Here is a 23,111-nt window from a genome sequence, read left to right on the forward strand (position 1 = left end):
TTGAGGGCACTGATTTAACTGGCCAGTTTATTGGAACCTACAGGAGACATCAATAGTAAAAAGAGGGTAACTGCAAGCTAACTCCCAAACTGCACTTAAGAATCAAAACATTAATTAGATTAGCCATCTGCAGAAATGATACAAAGAAATGTTCTGCATCATTTTGAGGAATACCCAAAGTCTAATCCAGGTGATCTACACAGTGAATAGGGCATAGTTCTTGATCAAATCAATGGTATAGTCTGATAAATGACTGATTAAATGAGAAGCCTGATATGGTTAAGAAGGCAGCCTCCATTTATTGGCTACAGAACACTCCTCCACACCAGAAGCTTTACACACACTGTGTCATTTAATCCTAACAAGAGTCATATGGAGGATTGTTTATGAGAAAATTAAAGCTTGGAGATGTTAACTTGCCTAGTTAATAGTAGGAGGCAGAGCTGTGATTCAGACCCAGACCAGGACTCTATAACTAGTTGTATTTTCCAAATGGATCATCTGTAAAACTCTTATCCTGCGTTTATGTATTCCTTCATTTTAAAAAATGATACACTTTAAAAAATGTTCCATGGGCAAATCAGTTAGGGAATTCTGAGTGTTCACTGTACTCCAGGACTTCTCTGGGCCTTTACTATAAACACCAGAGGAAATACCTAATGGATTGACTGGCCTCTATCTATTTACCTTTCCTCTAACTGTACAAAGTAAATAGTTAATGGAAATATTTCTAGGATGTGGAGTACGTTAAGGCTGTATCTTGTCACCCTGTTTATTTAACTTTTATGCAGAGTACATCATGTGAAATACTGGACTGGATGAAGCATAAGCTGGAATCAAGATTGCTGGGAGAAATATCAATAACCTCAGAGAGGCAGATAACACCACCCTTATGGCAGAAAGCAAAGAACTAAAGAGCCTCTTAATGAAAGTGAAAGAGTGAAAAAGCTGATTTAAAACTCAACATTCAGAAAGCTAAGATGATGGCATCTGGCCCATCACTTCATGACAAATAGATGGGGAAACAGTGGAAACAGTGACAGACTTATTTTTTTGGGCTCCAAAATCATTGCAGATGGTGACTGCAGCCATGAAATTAAAAGACACTTGCTTCTTGGAAGAAAAGTTATGACCAATCTAGACAGCTTATTAAAAAGCAGAGACATTACTTTGTCAACAAAGGTCCATCTAGTCAAAGTTATGATTTTTCCAGTAGTTGTGTATGGATGTGAGAGTTGGACTATACAGAAAGCTGAGTGCCGAAGAATTGATGCTTTTGAACTGTGGTGTTGGAGAAGACACTTAAGAGTCCCTTGGACAGCAAGGAGATATAACCAGTCTACCCTAAAGGAAATCAGTCCTGAATATTCTTTGAAAGGACTGATGCTGAAGCTGAAACTCCAATACTTTGGCCACCTGATTCAAAAAGACCCTGATGCTGGGAAAGACTGAAGGCAGGAGAAGGGGACAACAGAGGATGAGATGGTTGGATGGCATCACGGACTCAATGGACATGAGTTTGAGTAAACTCCCAGAGTTGGTGATGGACAGGGAGGCCTGGCGTGCTGCAGTCCATGGGGTCACAAAGAGTCAGACATGAATGAGCAACTGAACTGACCTGAATAGGATGTGGACTAGATATGGTAGGAGTATGTAATTAGGGTGCTCAAAAATGCCTGGATTTGACACTCAGCATTTAAAAATGAATATTTATATGAAAATACAAAGTTAAACACAGGGTTTTTTTTTTTTTTAATTAAAGAAATGCATTAGATAATATTCATAGAATATGCTCTAAAAATAGGACTAAATACTGTTTGGCCCCTCTTGGTACCGGCAACTCATAGACGATCTTAGTTATAAACAAGCTACAATCTTTGACATAATTAAAACTGAGTAAACCATAATAGGTGTGTTCCTTGAATAGTTAGCCAAGTATTTGTCCAGGTCTATTATAGCTACTGGGCAAATGGGTTGGCATGAATAGTTATGTCCTTAATGTGTACATCATTAAGAGGTCGATATGTCTTCTCGTTTACGGGTAACTTCTCCAGTTCATCTAGAGTCTCCAGACCATCTATCACCCTGAAAGAGAAACAATATAATGTTTGAAAATTTCCTACAATTGAAACATAATATCCAAACACCTACAACAATTACAGTCTAAGAGAAAAAGACCAAGTCATACAGTTTTTTGAGTTCCCTTGTTGAGTATACAGTAAGATATTGCTTTGATTTTCTGCCATAAGTAGGGCCCAAAATTCAGAAACAAAAATTCATGTTTATGCCTTTAGACAAAAGTAGCAATGGGCGGGAATATTCCCATCAAAGTACCTAAATGATGTATTCTGCCTCATTCACATGGATTAGCTACAAATGGGGCCAATACAACCAGTCAGAAGGTTTTCTTTGCTATAGCAAAAGCCTGGAGAAAGTATGTAAGGATGACAGTTATTATGAGTATTGCCCTGCACTGAAGGTTCTGAAGTAGGTAGCTCCTTTGTACTTTAGTGTTTAAACGTGGTGTTTTTATTTTTTGCTTTTAAACAACAAAAAGAAATATTGAAGAGAAGATCGACAGCTAAGCCCACTTCATGTTTCTATCAGAAAAAAAAAAAACAAACAGCTGTTTTTCTAATATGTTCTAGAAACTTAGTCTACTAAGACAAAGTGGCTTTTTAGATTATACTTCCTGGTGCAATTTGAATCAATTCCTAAGACTTAGAGTAGGTACTTTAAAAATAACAGATTCCCATTTTATTTTACATTTCCACTAAAATGTTATTATAGCCAAAGCCTTTTGATTTTACGCCCAAAGGTAGGCAGTTAAGGTCTTTAAATTATAAGTTTTAAAGGCTTTCCCACCTTCTGGGTCAGTAAGAGAAAAAAGAGGGTGCAGGAAAAAGATTCCAGGCCAAAAAGGGCATGTAGAGTTGAGGTAAGTTAAGTATTTGGGAATGGGTACCTTTGAGAACCAGCAAAAGCTATGAACCATTTTCTCAGAAAAATGTGTGTGCATATACAGAAAAGAGTTCCAAGGAGTTACTAGACTAAAGGTTAAGAATACTTGTTCTAAATGCTACAGCGTTTTTTAACCAATTCAGTAAGATAAGTCCTACTAATTACTAATCAATAATTCTGAATGGTGGGTTAGGGAGAATATAAAAGAAAGGGAGTATAAAGATTATCCATAATACACACAAAAACTACTAAAGGCTATAATATTCCTTTTCATCAAGTATTAATCTATAAATTAGACATGCATATGGAATGAAAAAGAAAAGTTGTAGACTCTTGTATTTTTAATTAAACTAGCTTGGCATCCAAACTGTTAAATAAAACAAACTATAGAACTCTGCCTTGGTTTATTGAACACAGTAAATAATTTGTTGACAAACTGACTTCCTGTTGATTTATAAAAGCAATTCCCAGGGATACTGTATCTAATGGATTTTCTTGCAGAGACTGCTAAAAGTCTCCTCAGGATTCCATTCCCCTTTCTTCTTATTTATAGAGGCCTGATTTTATTGAGATGGCAATGTATCTAGCTGAAAAACATTTCCTACCCTCTCTTGTAAGTAAGGTCTGGGTCTTCCAGGAAAGTTCTTTAAAAAGGGACTGATTCAGCTGGCAAGCACTTTTTGCCTTTCCTCCTTCTTTCTGCTTGGAACACAAATGTTCTGACTGGAGCTTTGCTGTCCAAATTATAACCATGAGGTGAATTTCAGAATGAAAGCTAATGATGGCTGAGAAAAAAGAAAGGCACCTGGGACATCAATGACATACTAGAACCACCATCCCAGTTCATCTTGTTTAAGCAACTGTTTTTCAGATGTGTTGATACAAAATGCTATTCTGAATGAAAACAATACATACTGTTAACTTGCATAAGATCCTGAAAAAAAAAAAAGAGCTGGTGCCTCTTTACAAAATAACTGAGGGTGAGAAAGGTTGTAAATAACTCAAGGTCACATGGCTATTAAGTGGTGGGTGTAAATTTCAAGTACATTTAGCTCTCATACTGCTCTTTGAATACTAGTTACGCCATGATCACAGCCACTCATGTATCCTTTGCAGTGAAATTCCAAACCAGAATACTCACTTGCCAAATACTGTGTATTTCATGTCCAGATGTGGCTGCTTCCCATAGGTGATGAAAAACTGAGATCCATTGGTATTTGGGCCATTATTAGCCATAGATACAACACCTCTAACACTGTGCTGAAGAGGACAGACCAAAGTATTAATTGTTTTTATGTAAACATTCCAAATATAGGACTGAAACAAGACATACACTCTTTACCTTCCCAATATTTAAGAGATCAAGAAAACATGTAATCAGTTTCCATCATGGCTAGTCCAAATGTTCAGTTTCTGTATGATCTGTATCTCTGGAAACTTGTATGTAAATTGTTTATATACCAAATCATACTCTTCAATTTCATCTTTGGAGAAGTAGAGCCACGAACACTTTCGGCAACACCAATGTATAATAGAAATAATCCTTACATTTATATTAAGGAACAGTGTGCTGGCATGAAACCATCAGGCAGACAACAAAACCAAAATCCCCATAATCTCTTCACATATACACTGGACTCTGGCTAGTTTCTTTATCTGTAAAACAAGGGAGGTTGGACTAGTTCAGGGGTTTTTTCATAATTCAAATTCTCACAAGGGTTCGCAGATAATAAATTGATAATTGGGCAGAATGTAAACATTAGGGAATGGTGGAATCTGGCAAAAGGAATAGTGTATCTCTTGCCTCATGACATTTATAATGTTTTTAAACCAATGGCCGTAAAGAATGAATCTGTGGGTCTTCCACCTATGGGCAGTCAGTTCATAAACCCAGGACTGGATGATCTAAGGAAGGCCTTGTCTAATATTCATTACACTGTTATACAAGGGAATGTGTACAGGAGTTAAAAGGACTTTATCAATAAGACAGAACTGTCTTACAGGGAGATGCCCAAATATAAAATATACTAAAAGTAACTCCAATGATTACTCTGTCTGATGCTATTCATCAGCAGACACTAATGAGACAAACCACAGAGATGCAACTACATAGATATTAATGCTTTACTGTCTCCCTAAAAGGTGACTACCAATCAAATGTATTTGATGCATCATAAGAATATATGTACTACTTACAGTATAATAAAATAAGCAACCATTAACCTGTTTTCAAGCTTTAAGAATTAAAATTTACCAAATTGTTGCATATGCCTATACGCTCCTCTCAGCTATTACTTCAGCCTCTCAAAGTGGTAACTAGTATTCTAATATCTTTATAAATGCCTGAACAATATATTGTTTCCTTTTGCTGGTTTCTGAGTTCTATAAAATAGTTCATACTATTTTTAGTCTTCTAGAAAATGATTTCTGCAGTTAACATGTTTCTAAGATTCATACATGTATTATACATATTTCTTTCACTGTATACTATTTTACTACTGAATATACTACAATTTGTCCACTCAAAGATTGATGGACATTGTTTTTCGAATTTTGTTATTACAAGTAGTACTCTAGGAACACTCTTGTACGTTTCCTAGTGCACATGTACATGAATTTCTCTAGGGTAAATGTGTGGGAACGGAAGTTCAGGGCTAGAGTATGTGACTATTAACACATCCTTAATTCTGGTATGTTAGAAAATAGTTCTTAACCTTGTTTGTGTGTTTGCGTAGGAATCACCAGGGAACCTTAAAATATAGTCACGGTCCTAATCAGTTCTCCTGTTTTTCTCAAGATTTAGGGAGGTAAGGCCCTACTCTTTTTTTTTTAATTTAAAACTTCTACAGGTCAGTCTGTTACCAGCGAAGTTTGAAAATCACTGGTATAGGATGACAGATCAGTACCATGGAAACAGTTATTAATTAATGCCTAAAAAACTGTTTCATTTCCGATTCAGGAAAAGGGTGACTTTTTAAACAATTTATCACCTCCTAATCCCAACTTGGTAACAATATTTATTTATGATAGAAAAGCAAAAAGATAAATTATTCCTAGTCACCATCCAGAGATAACACTGAAGTGAGTATTCTTAGAAGTTTTGCTGAGTACATTTTACTGTAACTTCAAAACAATATACTAAATTACATATTCAGATTAAAAGACCACACAATAAATTATTAACTGATGTCATCTCTGGGAAATGGAACTTTTTTTTAAATGAATATGTACTAGTTTTTTAACTTTTAGAAAAAAGAAAATTCTTTAGAAAGTTTGAAAAAATACAAAGGAAATATAAGTATCTAATTTTTCTATGCTGCAGATTTATTTATGTGCACTTCTCTGAGACCTAACTGAGATCTACCATACACATTAAGTGAAATTAAAACAAATATTCAAATATCTAAGAGAAGATGATAAAAAGCCGGCGACTGATAATAGGCAATATTGCAACCAGAAGGTCTGACAGTCTCTCCTCCCCACTCTCAAAAAAGACCAATGATTCATGTCATTCAACATGAATTTTATAGTGAGACATGAAGCCCCACAGGTATATTACTGATTAAACATTTCAGATTGGACCGAAAGATGAGCTCACTTAATGTCAAGATTCATGTGATGGTGAGATTCCACTATATATTAGGCTAGAATTGACATTTATATTTCCTCTCGACATCACTTATCAAGAGTGAAAAACTACAAAAAAAAGTATATTTACTAATTATTTTAACCTGTATTATTACAACATATGTATCCGTTTCCAAGTGTAAACACAGCATGAAAAAATAGATTCTGAAGTATTTTGGATATACCTTAAGATATTCACTATATTCGTCTTCAAATTTCTTGCCCCAGATACTGTTACCTCCCCTTCCAGTACCTATATTACAAGACAAACAAATGAAGTATCTAATTAAACGGAGAAGGCAATGGCACCCCATTCCAGTACTCCTGCCTGGAAAATCCCATGGACGGAGGAAGCCTGGTAGGCTGCAGTCCATGGGGTTGCTAAAAGTCGGACACAACTGAGCGACTTCACTTTCACTTTTCACTTTCATACACTGGAGAAGGAAATGGCAATCCACTCGTGTTCTTGCCTAGAGAATCCCAGGGACGGGGGAGCCTGGTGGGCTGCCGTCTATGGGGTCACACAGAGTCGGAGACGACTGAAGTGACTCAGCAACAGCAACCCTTTAAGTACAAATAAAATCTGATATATCCTTTCTTTCTTCCCCAAAATGAACTTTAAAGAACATAAAAATAAAGTATATCTACAAACCCCCCAACCCTCCTTATCAGTATTGTTCATATTTTAGGGCTTGATGCCAGTAGCTTCTGCTTAAAAATTTCTTGCTAAGGTAAGTTATAAAAACCCCACATATTTTTATTTTTCTATTCTTTATCTAGTCTCTTCTTTACACTATATATTCAATTCCTTATGTATTACTGGAATCACTTACCTGTTGGATCTCCCGTTTGAACCATGAAACCCTTGATATTTCTATGAAATATACAGCCGTTGTAGTAATTACTGGCACAAAGAGCCAAGAAATTCTGGAGAGTAAAAATAATAATTGAGAAATGTAGCAGAAACATATTTTAGATAACAAATGAATTGTATTTACTGAAAATACCGCAACAACCTATTTAAACAATGTCTTTCAGGCATTACTTTGGATAAAGTCACTGACTAAAACTCTCCAATAGCTTCCTTCTGTTCCTGAAAGAAAATACAAAACCCTCAGCAGAGCCTAGCAAGCCCTGCATGACCTAGCCTACTTCTGCGTCTCATGATAATCACTCCTTCCCTGCTACTTACTGTGTTAACCCCATCAGCCTTCTGAAAGTTTATTCAAAAAACACAGGCTTTCACACCTTGAGGCCCTGTACCTATTTCTATACCTGGAACGTTCTTTTTTATAAGTCCTTCCATGGAGATGCCTTAATTACCTTTCACACTCAGTTCTTAAAGTGCAGTACCACTTTCTTGGCTAGCCTTGCTCTCATCTTCTTTTAAATAAATCCCTTCCCATTATTCTCCATCTCAACACTTTATTTCCTTCAAGGCATTATTTCCCTCTAGAATTACTTTTTTTTCTAGAATGCATTTTCCCCCTGCCTATCAGGTAAATATTAGCTCCACATGAGCAAGGAATGTCTCTTGTTCATCACTGAAGTTCCAGATGCTGGCAAGATAGCTTCTCATAAGCAAAATTGCTGAATGAATGAATATATATAGCTGACTCTCTTTTTTTCCCTTCTTGTATTTTTTTGGCCATGCCACGCTGCTTATGGGATATTCGTTCCCCAACCAGAGACTGAACCTACGTCACAGGAGGGAAAGCACCAAGTCCTAACCACTGGACCGCCAAGGAACTCCCTTTTTCCTTCTATCCTTGTTATTTAAACAAGTGAATTAATATATGGAACAGTTCCCCTATATTTCTTGAGAAAAATGAGCCAAAAGAAAAAGATACCAGCCACAGTATGGTAAGAGAAAAATAATCTACCCTTTCTTTAATTCACTTTAACATCAGAAAAAAAAGTGTAGGACTTCCCTGGTAGTCCAGTGGTTAAGAATCTGCCTGTCAATGTTGGGGACACAGGTTCAATCCTTGGTCTGGGAATATTCTATATGCCTAGGGGCAACTAAGCCTGTGTGCCACAACTACTGAGCCTATCTGCCAAGGGCCCATGCTCTACAACAAGAGAAACCACCACAAAGAGAAGCTGCTGCTGCTGCTGCTGCTGCTAAGTCACTTCAGTCGTGTCCGACTCTGTGTGACCCCATAGACAGCAGCCCACCAGGCTCCCCCGTCCCTGGGATTATCCAGGCAAGAACACTGGAGTGGGTTGCCATTTCCTTCTCCAATGCATGAAAGTGAAAAGTGAAAGTGAAGTCACTCAGTCGTGTCCGACTCTTAGCGACCCCGTGGACTGCAGCCCACCAGGCTCCTCCATCCATGGGATTTTCCAGGCAAGAGTACTGGAGTGGGGTGCCATTGCCTTCTCCGCAAAGAGAAGCTGGTGCACTGCAAATAGAGAATAGCTCCTGCAACCAGAGAAACCCTATATGCAGCATCGAAGACCCAGCACAGCTAAAAATTAAGTAATTTATTTAAAAGAAAACAAAGTATAAATTAGATCAGAAATTATGATTGATGGTTTTTCTTGACAATGGTTTCATAGAAAAGTTTTCTATTTTTCTGGGGGGAATGCCATTTAAGTTAGGTGACTCGATTTCAAAATGGTTACCCTACTGAGTTAACTCATCTTTTATGCATACATTATGGTACTCACTTCACATGTTTTGGGTGTCCTTTCACAGAAGACTTCTATTTTAATATCACCTACATCTGTATGCAATGTCACCGACTAAAAAGGAGAGAGAATGTGAGAAAAATGAGATTTCTTCAGGTGATTTTGTGCATTGTATCATTTCCCTAACTAGATAATAAAGATGACTATCTGAATAAAAACAGAAACACCATTTCAGAGATGATCTATCCATACAGTAGCTCTTGAGAGATAAGTTGCATTTCTTCAAAATTATTTCAGCAGTAGGAAAAAAAAAAAATTCCAGAGGAGAAAGGTAAATGTTTAGGTAAAATGGTATCTATGCTAAAAATTTGGGAGCAACTACTATGATGGCTTCCCTGGTGGCTCAGAGGATAAAGCATCTGCCTGCAATGCAGGAGACCTGGGTTCAATCCCTGGGTTGGGAAGATCCCCTGGAGAAGGAAATGGCAACCCACTCCAGTATTCTTGCTTGGAGAATCCCATGGACAGAGGAGCCTGGCGGGCTACAGTCCACGGGGTCGCAAAGAGTTGGACATGACTGAGCGACTTCACACTCAAACACACTATGATGGAAATAATTATCTTATTCGAATTTTTCATCAATAAAAACGATTTTTATGTTAGCATGACTGACTTAAATAAGCAATTCACTAAGTCATTAATATTTATTGAAAAATAGTAGGAAAAAGACTTTTACAAACATAGTTTTTTTTTTTTTTTTAACCATTTCCCTTATATAATTGTGAGAGTTGAAAAACAATTTCTTTCTCCACTAATGACATCAGACATAAAAAGCATCTGTGTTTTCAGATCCTAAATGTGCAGAGGTAACCAGAGTACTCTCTTACTTGCCTTTTTGCTTCATCTGTTCATTGGTAGTCAAAATACTCCTTTTGTTACCCCATTCCAGAGAGGCTAGAAAGCTTGTTAGACTTCTTTTTTAATTTGTCTTTTTACAATAGTATCTAGCAGTCAGAGTATGACTAAGTTGAAGAAAGAAGGCAGGAATGTGTGTGTGTGTGTGTGTGTGTGTGTGTGTTGGTGGGGCACACTGCTTTCTTTCGAGATACCTCCGACTCCAGTGTCCACCTTAGACCAAGAGCAAAAGGATCCAATGAAAATGATCACACCTGACTATGCTCTTCTGCAAGAAGCCCTTTCCATCTCTATCTGTCTGGTATCTTTTTCCATATAAAGGTAAATTCTGTGTTGTTTAAGTGAAAGACATAATTTAATTTTGCCTTTGCTGGTTTTGTTTAGAATCATTTTACACTTTATAGTTCTTCAGCTTATTATTTCTGTTTTGTCACTGAAATTTCCATGCAGTTTTAATTCCCTTGGTTTTCTGAAAAAAAATTTTTTTATGAAAGACATTCATAAGAATTCCATAAAATTTACCATTTTCTTTCTTGATGGTTTCAGGAAGCACTGTTACTTTCTCAGAGTTTATTGAGAGAAGTTCAAGAACGAGCCTCTATTTACAAAATAAAAAAGAATTAAATTCATTTCCCTCTCTTGACTCACACAAGCTCAGTTTTATGGCATATTTAAAAGAAAAAGTGTCAACGAGTACACATTCTACCCAAGTAATAAAAATTCGGTTATGGAAGCCATCAGGCGAAACTAATCGACTCCAGACCCTCAAACTCCTCTTTCCCTGCTCACTTCTCAAGGGCCGAGTACATTCCCGCCTTTGGGTCCAGGCACTGGGTGTTCCCCTCGCCTGGAACATGTACACTCAGACATCTGTACAGCTAGTTTCCTCACCTCCAAATCTCTGCTCAAAAGTCTGGTTAAACCTGCCTTAACGATTTCCTTTTCTCACAGCACTTACCACTAGTATACTACATGCTTTACTAGTCGTCACCCTCCCCGCACAGAAAAAATACTAACTGTAAGCAGTCCAAGAACTAAAACACACAGCGCTCTGCAAGCACGAGTTAAGCTAATGAAACAATAAGTGACGTTACCCCACACTTACTTAACTTACTTAACTTCGATTAGCACAGTTGTTGTTAAAACAGCAAAGATGCAATCGTAGGTGCCCCCACGGGTCTGTAGATTCGAAATGCCACCGGAAGTCGAGCAAGAGACCCATTAGAGAGAATGCCCCTAGCCTGTTCGCGTCCTCCCTTCCCCTCTCCCTATCTGTAACCCAAACGAGAAGAACTAGGGAGAGAATGTAGGATTTATTCCCCACCAGGAACACATCTGACCTTGAAAGGGGGCTCTTTCAATAATTACACTAGGACAAGAAGCGTTAATTCTGGGCAACTTCTAGGATTGTCTTGGGCTCAGACGTAAAATGGAAAGTACCTCTTCCACCCGGCTCCTGCGTCCCGCCTACTTTCACAACACCAGGAAGTTCCGCGCAGGACCGGAAGTAGCTCTTGCGGAGTCCCGGGACTGGTGAGTCTTGGGAGAATTAGATTCCGGCGTGGGTAGCTGAGCCTTCGGTGGCGGGCTGTGGCAGCCCCCTGATAGCCACAGGGCAGAGATAGGCGCAGAAAACCGGGTTGCCTCGAGATAGGATAGGGTTCTAGAGGGGCCGGGGCCCTGACTCTCAGGTTTACGGCCGTGCAACCTGCTCTCTTCATTGTCCTGGAAAACGTCGGAAGTGGGACTGAAAAAAGAGGGGCGCAGTTTGCAGGCTGTGAAGTGGCCCTGCTAATGATACTTAAATAGCGCTGACTCTAGGCCAGGCACTTTCCCGCAGCTTTACGGTTAAATCTTGCAACAACACTGTGAGCTGGAAACTATTATTTCTATCCTTCAGATGTGGAAACCGCCAACAGCTGTGGCTCTGGGAATCAGGCTGGTTTTAGAGTCTGTGGTCTTCAGCAGGCTGGGCCGCTTCCCATTCTTGTTAATTGTGGCTTCAAGCTACGCAGCTTCGTTGTGAATGGGGAGTGTTTTGTTACCTTTAAGTCCTACAAATTTAACAGTAAATAAATCAACACTGGCGTGGTAGACCACTAGAGCTTCACTTTAGCCCTTGCCAGATTTAGAAGAGTCTTTGTAAAGTGGAGTAATTAGTATCAGGACCTGGAATCTGGAAATGGGAAGAGGTATGTGCTGTGGTGTGCGACTCTTTGTGACCCCATGGCCTGTAGCCCACCAGTCTCCTCTATCCATGGGGATTCTCCAGGCACGAATACTGAAGTGGGTTGCCATGCCCTCCTCCAGGGGATATACCCAACCAGGGGTCGAACCCAGCTCTCCTGCATTCTCCGGGATTGCAGGCGGATTCTTTACCAGCTGAGCTACCCGGGAAGCCCGCAAGTGGTATAAGGACATTTAGAAGATCTTCCAAGACCCCAGTTCAAGGGTTTGTGGAGGTTCTGCATCACTCCAAACCATATTTTGAATAAGTGCATTAAATATTAAATATTCTTTGTACAAATAAAAGTTTAAAAAATTGTTTCCGAAGTTAACAAGTTACAAGTATTTCAATCAAAATTTACAGTTGACTGCTTTCTTGCTAATTTGTATACCATGAAATGCTTTTCTTCAAAAAAGTTTTCATAGATACTCAATTTAAGAATTGAGCCAACAGTGTTACCTTTTGTATTGGATACAGATGTCTAGAAGGGTTTGACAGACTCTGCGGACAGAGTACCCTACATCTTCACCTCGCCCAACCTCTTGATTCTGGCCTTTGTATGGCACCAAGGTATTTGTTCAGGGGCAGCATCTCCTGCCCCTTTCCTGCCTTGACCTTGCCCATTCACAGTGACCCACCTCTGCATCTCATGGTTCTGGCTACTGATAAACCACTTAATTTTTTATATATGGTATCATTACTTTTTCTTGATAAAGCACCTTTTTTTTTGGCCATGCCCCACAGCTTGAGAGATTTCAGTTCTCCAACCAGGGATCGAACCCGAGCCACAGCAATGAAAGCCAGAATCCTAACCACCAGGCCACCAGGGAACTCTCTGATAAAGCACTTTTTAATGTCAGTATATACCACCCCAACTCCAAAGTCTGCTATGATAGGGGAAGGGAAACTGTGTCTATGTATAGTAAGCATTTAGTGCTGGCCAATATTGGAGATACTGAGATGCAGAAAAGATAGTTCCTGTTCTCTGGTAGCTTTAGGGGAGACCAACAGGAATATAACATTAATTAAGAGAATGTCTGGAGCAAAAGGGGAGACACTGAAAGAGAAAGTTTGTCAAGAAAAGCTTTATTTAGAAAGTCGAAGTGGTCTTGGAAGGAAGTGTAATATCTAGAGAAATGGAGAACGATGGTTGAAGGGTGAGAAGACTATGAACAGAGGGTGTGTGGGGGACAGGGAGGAGGGGATGAATGTAATTGTGTGTTATGTACCAAGCTTGTGCTCTGGAGAAGGGAATGGCTACCCACTCCAGTATTCTTGCCTGGAGAATTCCATGGGAAGAAGAGTGTGGTGGGCTACAGCCCATAGGGTTGCAAAGAGTCAGACACGACTGACGGATACATACACACACACACACACACACTCCAGGCTTGTGCAAGGTGACTTAAACATATTAATCCATTTACTCCTCTAGATGACCTATGAAATAAGTTATAGTATCTCTGTTTTGTAGATGAGAGAACAAGCTCAGAGCACTTAAGTGACTTATCTGTGATACCAGTGCTGGTAAATGATAGAGCCAATATTTGAACTCAGGTATGGCTTCCCTGGTGGCTCAGCAGTAAAGAATTTGCCTTCATCGCAGGAGATGCAGAAGACATGGGTTTGATCCCTGGGTCAGAAAGAAGCCCTGGAGGAGGGCATGGCAACCCACTCCAATATTCTTGCCTGGAGAATCCCATGGACTGAGGAGCCTAGCCTACTGTAGTCCAGTGGGTTTCAAAGAGTTGGACACGACTGAAGCAATTGAGTGGGCTTCCCTGATAGCTCAGTTGGTGAAGAATCTGCCTGCAATGCAGGAGACCCTGGTTCGATTCCTAGGTCAGGAAGATCTGCTGGAGAAGGGATAGGCTGCCCACTCCAGTATTCTTGGGCTTCCGCTGTGGCTCAGCTGGTAAAGAATCTGCCTGCAATGCGGGAGACCTGGGTTTGAAGCAACTGAGTACGCATGCCATCATGTTTGGTTTTTTTTTAGTGTAAGACTACAGCTCTTTTGCTCATATACTTTGCTGTCTAAAAAGGTTTGAGTCTGTAAAGTGTACATGTGCTCCATAGTCTGTGTTTGACTTCAGATACTCAGTTTTGCCTGACTTCTGCATGTTGTCATCTCGTGTACGCCTGGTCACCACGACAGCCCGCCTGGTGCATTCCCTGATCTACAGTTCTTCCCGTTCCTTCATGGATCTGAAGGCTCTCCTTTCCTCCTTGAATGACTTTGCATCCCTCTCATTTGCTGAGAGCTGGGACAATGTTGGATTACTGGTGGAACCGAGCCCACCACACACTGTAAACACGCTCTTCCTGACCAATGACTTGACTGAGGAAGTGATGGAGGAGGCGCTGCAGAAGAAGGCGGATCTCATCCTCTCCTACCATCCGCCTATTTTCCAACCCATGAAGCGCATCACCTGGAAAACATGGAAGGAGCGCCTGGTAATCCGGGCACTGGAGAACAGAGTTGGGATCTACTCTCCTCACACCGCCTATGACGCTGCTCCTCAGGGAGTCAACAGCTGGCTGGCTAAGGGGCTTGGTGAGAAGCCTCTTGTTCTTTCATATCTAGTTTTTTCCCTGTCAGTGCTTTGGAATTTTATAGAGTGTCTTTTCAATAGTGTTTTAACCTCTTTAGGGATGGGGACCATTATTCTGTTTTTATATATTTTAAAATAATCTTGCTGAAACCTGACAATTAACTTATATTTAAAAATGAAATTATATTCTTATTGAATAAAGACCACGTTGGAAATCTTCATTTTTGGCTGAGCTTTGTGATTCCTTACTCAAGTGGCACAGTGCCTAGCACTCAGGCACTCCAGAAAAGCCTGTTGAATTGAATTGAAAGCTCAGGCCTCTCCAGAATATACTTCATATATCAGTCAGATAGTTTCACTGGATTAGTACTTATGCCCAGCACAATGAGGGAATTCAGTGTATGTGTTTTTAGCTTTATTTTTGGTAAGCCTTTATAGTTGCCTTGTGCTGGGCTGAAGCTTCTGTGATAATATAATCTGGATTAGTGTGGTCAAGTGGATTATGAGCTTTGTGACCTGAATCATAGTTTACACAAGTAAATTTAGTAAGCAGTCACAATTCTATATGTCATCAGAAATTCGTGAGTCAGTCTTGTCCAACTTTCTGTGATATTTAAGAGTCTTCTGGAAAATAGTTCTGAAAAGAATTATGATTCTGTATGACCATACAAAATCCTTAGGTTATGGGGGCTATTGGGTGTATATATAAGGACCATGTTGTGTGTGTTTATTATAGAAGCATCTAAGAATGAATCTTTTAAAGAATACTCATTTCTTACAGTAGTAGTTTTTCTTTTTAATTTTTAAAAAAACCCACAAAATCTCTTTTAACTCCTGACAATTTTTTTTTCTAGGTGTTTGCACCTCCAGGCCCATCCATCCTTCCAAAGCTCCTGACTGCCCCACGGAGGGAACTCACAGAGTAGAATTCAGTGTTACCCACACCCAAGACCTGGACAAAGTCATTTCTGCACTGAAAGAGATTGCAGGTGTATCTGTTACTTCTTTTTCTGCTAGGTACAATATATTTTCCTCTTTTTGTGTATATGTTAAGAATCTTTCTTACAAATTCTATAAGCCTGCTATTTAAGTTTACAACAAATCATTTTCCTCAGATGGAATCATTTTCCTTTGGTAGGTTTACAAAACAGCATTCTTCTCATTTGCTTATGGGTCCCTGAGGAGGAAAACTGATACAATACAGTAAATAATGATAACGCTTATTGACTATTTTCTATGCAGGAAGGACTATACCACACATCTTACAGTATTTCTAATCCTCCTGACAGTGTTGAAAGGTATTTTTACTTTAGGGTATGTAGATAAACCCTTGGAGAAGGTGATGGCACCCCACTCCAGTACTTTTGCCTGGAAAATCCCATGGATGGAGGAGCCTGGTAGGCTGTAGTCCATGGGGTCGCTGAGAGTCGGACACGACTGAGTGACTTCCCTTTCACTTTTCACTTTCACACATTGGAGAAGGAAATGGCAACCCACTCTGGTGTTCTTGCCTGGATAATCCCAGGGACGGGGGAGCCTGGTGGGCTTCCATCTATGGGGTCGCACAGAGTCGGACATGACTGAAGCGACTTGGCAGCGGCAGCAGCAGATAAACCCTAGTGATATGCTGATAGTATAGGTTTACTTTTATCAATTCCCAGGAAATGATGATTCCTAAACACTTGAAAGGAAAAAATACGTTAAAATGCCTCTCAGAAATGCCAATCATTTATTTAATTAGATCTGAGATACCAAAAAATGTTGGGACTTACTTACGCTGCTGCTGCTGCTGCTAAGTCACTTCAGTCGTGTCCGACTCTGTGCTACCCCATAGACAGCAGCCCACCAGGCTCCGCCATCCCTGGGATTCTCCAAGCAAGAACACTGGGGTGGGTTGCCTACTAAAGCATTGTAAAAGACACATAATATAGAGCTAGGACTTAATAATTATTAAAAAAAACAAAGATAAATATAATGGCCTTTTAAAATGGAAATCTGTTAGCAGTAATCATGCCTTGGGTAAATCTCACTGGCTGTGATACTGCCGCTGTGCAAAGCTAAAATGGAAATCCATATAGGCTACCCCAAAAATGACTCTTGGGTGAGTGGTTTTTATGTGTAGATACATTATACTAAAGCCATAGTGAATGTCCTATAATAGTATTGGGGGATTTCAAGAACCTTAAGAAAAATTATTTATAAGATTTTGCATAGATTTCAGTCATAGATATCTTTTACCATTCTGCAATACTGTGTAAACACTGAAATTAAAATTATGCCAATAGAGCATGAAAACTTCAAACAATACCAAAGTCCTCCTTGTCCCTTCTACTCAGTCCCAAGATCTTCAACTCAAGTTGTCTTTTCTTTTGTTTTCGGAGAAGTGGGTATCTTTCCAAACATGTATAGGGACATGAAGAAATGTATAGTTTTCTTTTAGTCATTGTTTTTTTAAAATTAAATGGTATGCTGTATTTGCCTTTTCAACTTGTCATAGTAATCTTTCCATGTAGATTTCTTATTATGAGTGTACTGTAATTTCTTGAAGCATTTCGCTTCCTAACTGGTGGACCTTTTAAAGAACTGAAACACCTTTAGTTTGGTTCCAGTTTCTCCACATCACAGGTAGTATCTGGGACTTAACAATTAGACTGGGGACCAGGCATTGTTTTTGCTTTTTTGTTTCAAATCTCTGCTGATGGTTCCAGTGTTGAAACTCCACTTCCACATTATCTTGTAAGGTATCTTTTAGTTCTCGAATTCTGTGATTATATTTAGAGTTTATGGTTAAATACAAAACTTTCTTGATGTTAGTTTTTTTGGAGGCTCTCGGATATTCCTTTAAAAAATTTTTTTTGGCCATGCCCCATGGCTTTTAGGATCTTAGTTCACTGACCAAGGAGTGAACCCAGGCCCTGATAATAAAAGCACCTAGTCCTAACCACTGGATCACCAAGGGATTCCCAAGGGTATTGCTCTTTAAAGGGTGATTCAGGGACCCTCGGAATCATACTCATAATGGGTGCTTTTGAAAAATGCATCACATTGTGTGGCAGAAACCAATGCAATATTATAGCAGAATTATCCTTCAATTAAAAATAAACAAAGAAAAATGAAGATTTTTTGCTTTATCCTAGATCTGTGTAATTAGAATGGGATTTGCCTGAGAATCTGTCTGGGAAATTCTTGTATTCAATGATGTTTGAACATTAACTTTTCTAGGGCTTTAAAAAACTTGTTTGCCCCAGCCCCATTCATAGATGTTCTGTTTCATTGAGTCTATAGAAGAGTCCAGCAGCTGTTTTTTTTTAAGAAGCCAACAAGAGATTTCTGATGCACCACCAGAACTGAGAACAGTTCTAGAACAGGGGTTTCAATGTGAGGTCCCTGGACCAGCACATCAGTGTCACCTGGAACTTGTTAGATAAATTCTCAGCCCCCACTCAGACCTACTAAATCAGAAACTCTGAGGGTACGGCCCAACAGTCTGTTTTAATAAGGCCAGGAGATGATTTTGATGCATGCTGAAGTTTGAGAAACACTATTCTAGAAAACAGTTTGGAATTAAATCCTAAATTCCATATAAATCTAATCTCCTATTACAGGAGGTTGTAAACTATGGATTATTTTAAATATATAAATTTATATATATGTATATTTTTATAAATTTATTTATTTGTTTATATTTATCCTAAACCAAGTGACTTTTTTTTCCAGGACTGATGATGAAGAACAAACACGGCTCAGTCTGAATTGTACTCAGCAAGCTTTGATGCAGGTGGTGGCTTTTCTTTCCCAGAATAGGCAGTTTTATCAGAAGACTGAAATTCTGTCACTAGAGAAGGTAATAAAAGATATCTTATGTTACAGTGCAGTTTTGTTTGACAAATTCATATGTAAATTGTTAGTTTAACAGGTTATTAACTATTGCCTAGAGTAGCACAAAGTGGTGATGAAAGCATGTTGGGCCCTGGAAAGTTTATTGAAAAGGGGAGACGTTTCAGGAATACAAAAATGTAGATATCTTAGTCCATTCAGGCTGCCATAACATGTTTGGACTTCTGTAACAGAATACTGTAGACTGGATAGCTTATAAACAACAGTCATTTATGTATCACAGTTAAGGAGGAAGCAAAGTCCAAAATCGTGGCACTGGCAGACTCCGAGTGTTGCCGGATGGGAGCTCAATACATGCTTCAAAGATGGTGCCTTCTCTCTGTGTCTTCACACAGTGAAGGGGACATGGGATCTCTCTGGAGCCTCTTTTCTAAAGCACTAATCCCAGTTGTGTGGCTTCCAACCTCATGATCTGAAAGCACCTCCCAAAGGCTACACCTCCTAATCTATAGGTTAGGATTTCATCCTATGAATTTGAGGGGGCCAGAAACATTCAGACCATGATGGTACTTCTTCATGATTAGAGACTCAGTTACAGATTCAGTCTCTTATTTTATACCCTCTGCCTGGACCATTTTATTCATTCCTTTAACTTGACATGATGATCCCTATGTCTTTACTTCCTGTCTCAGGATGCTTTCTTAAGGTAAAAGATAAAAATTTTTAAAAAATATATTTGCAGCCATTCTGAACATTTTCCACTTACAGATCTCACAAGTATTTAAAATCCAATATATACAAAAACTGACCTTATCCACATAGCATGTTTTTAAATACAAGTTTTTTTCTGTTTTATCAGGGACCCTAAGAGCTGTTTTATTTGCAGGTTTGCACAACTCTCCCTTGCTCCCATACATCCAAGCCCTGCTGATTCTGTCCATAAATCTACAAGATGTTTCTCCTCTCTGTTTGCTTTGCCACCACAGTAGTTGAAACTCTCATGTTCCCTCCCTTGGGATATAAGACGCAGTAAACTCCTGAGCGGGCACCTCCAGGAGATAGTCCAGGCTTTTTGGCCTTTCATGACCAGCGAGGAACCCTGTCTCCAGCTTCTTCTCCCTCCCCACCCTTGCTCTGCATGCAGGCTATACTGTCTGCTTTTAGATCTTCCCTGTGTGCTCTCTCACACCTTGGCACCCTTGTACATGTTCTCTCTGTTTAGAATGCCTCAATAAATAAATAAAAAGGAAAAAAGAAAAAAATGGAATGCCTCACCACATCTCACCATATCTCTAACCCCCCACCCTGCACTTGACATCACCCCTTTCTTAACTCCTTTATGGTTTGTCTTCAAGACCCAAGTCCTTGCAGAAGCTTATTTTACTCCCCTTACTTCAAGTACGCACCTTCCCGCCATCTCATCTGTTTTGTCACTCTTTTGTGATCCCATAAAAAAATAGTACCTGTCTTGGACTTCCCTGGTGGTCCACTGGTTAAGACTCCATGCTTCCAATGCAAGGGGCAGAGGTTCAATCCCTGGGCAGGGAACTAAGATCCCACATGCCACTCAGCCAAAAAAAAAAAAAAAAATAGAAAAAGAAGAGAAAACTACCTTCTCAGGAGACTGAGCTCCTAGAAGTCAGAGAATGTTTTTGTCAGGTTTGCATTCCTAAATTTTAGCTTGGAGCTACTTTTTAAAAGTTTTATCTATTCATTTATTTTTGGCTGTGCTGGGTCTTCAGTGCTGCATGGGCTTTTTTCTAGTTGCTGTGATTGGGGGCTACTCTCTAGTTGCTATGCATGGGCATCTCGTTGTGGCGGCTTCTCTCCTTGCAGAGCACGGGCTCTAGGGTCCAAGGGCTTCAGTAGTTTCGACTCTCGGGTTCCAGAGCACAGGCTTAATAGTTGTGGTGCATGGGCTTAGCTGCCCTGCAGCATGTGGGATCTTTCCAGATCAGGGATCGAATCTGTGTCTCCTGCATTGGCAGGCAGATTCTTTACCACTGAACCACCAGGAAAGCCCTGGAGCTAGTTTTATAGCAAGCTCATAGTACCCTTGTTTTGTTGATCTCAGTATTTGCTCTTTGCTCTATGGGATTCTTTTCTAGGACTTATGATGTCCAGTTTTCCTAATTTCTGTTTCTCTACAGCCTCTACTTCTCTATACTGGGATGGGACGGTTATGCACACTGGATGAGTCTGTCTCCTTGGAAACTATGATTGAGCGAATCAAAAGTCACCTAAAACTATCTCATGTTCGCCTTGCTCTTGGAATAGGGAAGACCTTAGGTAAGTATGTCTTCTATATTTGTCCAGCATACCTACTGATAATATTGGGCAAAAATGGAAACTTTTGGCTATATCAATATGATAGAAATGTGTTAGCAGCTCACAGAAGATGACTGGTTTACTTTATCGGTCAGAGTGGACAAGGTTATGCTGTGGTATACAGCCCATCGACCTAAACAAGATTTATTTCTCATTCACACTCGAGGTCCATCTCAGATCAGCAGGGGAGTCTGTTCATTGTAGACAGGTCTTGAAGAGGGAGGGTCTTAAAGTGCAGTTAAACACTGTAGTCTGGAAATGATACATATTCTGTTCAACTCATTGTTCAGAGTCAGTCAACCCAGGAAGAGCATGAAGTGCAGCCCTACCACATTCCAGGAAGACAGCTAGAAATCGTGATTGCTCCAATTACAATGCAGATCTTAAGTTTTACAATACTGGTGATAATTTTTAGTAGGTTCTGCTATGCTCGGTGATGTAATTGCGGTTTCTGAGTTTTGTAGCCACTGCCTTCTCTCTTGGTTTTCTCCTGTACTTTGGGGAACAAAAGGAACGAGCAGAACATTTATTGGGCCCTTGCAGTGAGCCTAGGACTGTTTAGAGTGTCCTATGTGTGTGTGTTTCCTTTGCGAAGGCAACAAGCGGAGTGCAGTTGTTATGAGTGTGGAGTCGGATGCTGTGGGTTTATGTAACAGTCATGTCTGCTGCATGACTTTGGCAGACATGGAAGTGGTGATACAATTCACATGGCTGGCCCATGTTAAGTGCAGTGAATGCTAGCTATTCTTAGATGTCTGGAAAGTATTGATTTTCCTGTTGTATAGGTGAAAAAAATTGAGGTTTGCAGAGGTAACTGACTTAACCAAAATCCACAGTTGGATCAAACAACTCATGAGTGCTCGTTTTCAAAGAAGGTGGGTGGCAGAGATGGAATAAGACTTCTGACCAGCTCCATTGCCCCTTTTGTGAAATACAACTAATGAAGTGTCCATTCTAGAAATTAAGTGCTCAACACTTGTTGGATTTTGTCTTGAAAGTTTCTGTATTTCACTGTCCAGAGGATGCTCTTTTAGGAAAATACCATATTAAAAAAAAGTGTCAATTAACAATGTTGTGTTAGTTTCAGGTATACAGCAAAGTGATTCAGTTATACATATGTCTATTCTTTTTCAAATTCTTTTCCCATTTAGGTTGTTACATAATATTGAGCAGAGTTGCCTGTGCTAAATAGTGGGTCCTGGTTGGTTATCCATTTTAAATATAGCAGTATGTCCATGTCATGCCCTAACTATCCCTTCTCCTTACTTCCCCACTGGTAACTATTAGTTCGTTTTCTATATATCAACTATACTCCAATATAAAATCAAAAGTTAAGAAGATATGTGTCAAATCCATTCCATAGCATCCTCTAACTGGCCTGTTTAGTTCCTTAGCTTCCTTACCTGGGGACAGAGACAAACTTGCCTGCCTTTCACTGTCACCTGGAGACCAGGTGAGGTTGCTTAACTGAGCAGCACTGTGGTGAAGCCTAAAACCTAGTGCTGCTGCTGCTGCTGAGTCGCTTCAGGCGTGTCCGACTCTGTGCGACCCCACAGACGGCAGCCCACCAGGCTCCCCCGTCCCTGGGATTCTCCAGGCAAGAACACTGGAGTGGGTTGCCATTTCCTTCTCCAATGCATGAAAGTGAAAAGTGAAAGTGAAGTCGCTCAGTCGTGTCCGACTCTTAGAGACCTCATGGACTGCAGCCTACCAGGCTCCTCCGTCCATGGGATTTTCCAGGCAAGAGTACTGGAATGGGGTGCCATCACCTTCTCTGAAACCTAGTGCTAATAGTGGTAAATACTATTCAGAGGTGCCTTATGTGGGCTTGTGCAATAGCGAATATCCAAAGGAATAATAATCCTGCCTTGAAAAGTAAAAGTTAAGTCGCTCAGTCATGTCCGACTCTTTGTGGCCCCATAGACTGTAGCCTACCAGGCTCCTCTGTCCATGGGGTTTTCCAGGCAAGAATAGTGGAGTGGGTTGCCATTTCCGTCTCCAGGGGATCCTCCCGACCCAGGGATCGAACCCGG

General features: G+C 39.9%; 2 protein-coding genes across 11 annotated transcripts in view; one reads left to right on the plus strand and one right to left on the minus strand.

The window, feature by feature from the left end:
* Window positions 1-11,631, minus strand: PPIL3 (peptidylprolyl isomerase like 3). Of its 8 annotated transcripts, none has more exons than XM_019974781.2 (7): window positions 11,578-11,631; window positions 10,660-10,735; window positions 9,262-9,336; window positions 7,422-7,515; window positions 6,774-6,841; window positions 4,103-4,221; window positions 1-2,085 (listed from the first exon to the last, which is right to left on the minus strand). In XM_019974781.2, exons 2-7 carry the CDS (start codon window positions 10,660-10,662, stop codon window positions 1,959-1,961), a joined length of 486 nt encoding a protein of 161 aa, XP_019830340.1. In that variant the 5' UTR covers window positions 10,663-10,735; window positions 11,578-11,631; the 3' UTR covers window positions 1-1,958. The 8 variants fall into 8 exon arrangements, with proteins under 8 accessions (XP_019830340.1, XP_019830332.1, XP_070626183.1 ...); XM_019974773.2 differs by having other exon boundaries at window positions 11,478-11,604; XM_070770082.1 differs by lacking the exon at window positions 11,578-11,631 and adding an exon at window positions 11,252-11,382.
* The window catches only part of NIF3L1 (NGG1 interacting factor 3 like 1), a 17,482-nt gene continuing 5,905 nt past the window's right edge, over window positions 11,535-23,111 (plus strand). The window contains exons 1-5 of one of the 3 annotated variants that reach the window (XM_019974744.2): window positions 11,535-11,670; window positions 14,455-14,915; window positions 15,768-15,930; window positions 18,631-18,757; window positions 20,901-21,039. In XM_019974744.2, coding sequence (XP_019830303.2) covers window positions 14,480-14,915; window positions 15,768-15,930; window positions 18,631-18,757; window positions 20,901-21,039 — 865 coding nt within the window. In that variant the 5' untranslated portion in view covers window positions 11,535-11,670; window positions 14,455-14,479. Of the gene's footprint in view, window positions 11,671-11,697; window positions 12,330-13,573; window positions 14,916-15,767; window positions 15,931-18,630; window positions 18,758-20,900; window positions 21,040-23,111 lie in introns of those variants that run through there. The other 2 variants (XM_019974749.2, XM_019974736.2) reach the window with 2 other exon arrangements.

This window comes from Bos indicus, chromosome 2 (genome assembly GCF_029378745.1).
Source record: "Bos indicus isolate NIAB-ARS_2022 breed Sahiwal x Tharparkar chromosome 2, NIAB-ARS_B.indTharparkar_mat_pri_1.0, whole genome shotgun sequence".
Classification (NCBI taxonomy): domain Eukaryota; kingdom Metazoa; phylum Chordata; class Mammalia; order Artiodactyla; family Bovidae; genus Bos; species Bos indicus.

Bases quoted from the DNA above. Each gene is read 5' to 3' on its own strand.
- PPIL3 (XM_019974781.2), bottom strand. The intron at 7,516-9,261 runs GTGAGTACCATA...TTTACTCTCCAG, and splicing joins GGACACCCAAAACATGTGAA to AATTTCTTGGCTCTTTGTGC. The intron at 4,222-6,773 runs GTATATCCAAAA...TGTCCTCTTCAG, and splicing joins AATATAGTGAATATCTTAAG to CACAGTGTTAGAGGTGTTGT.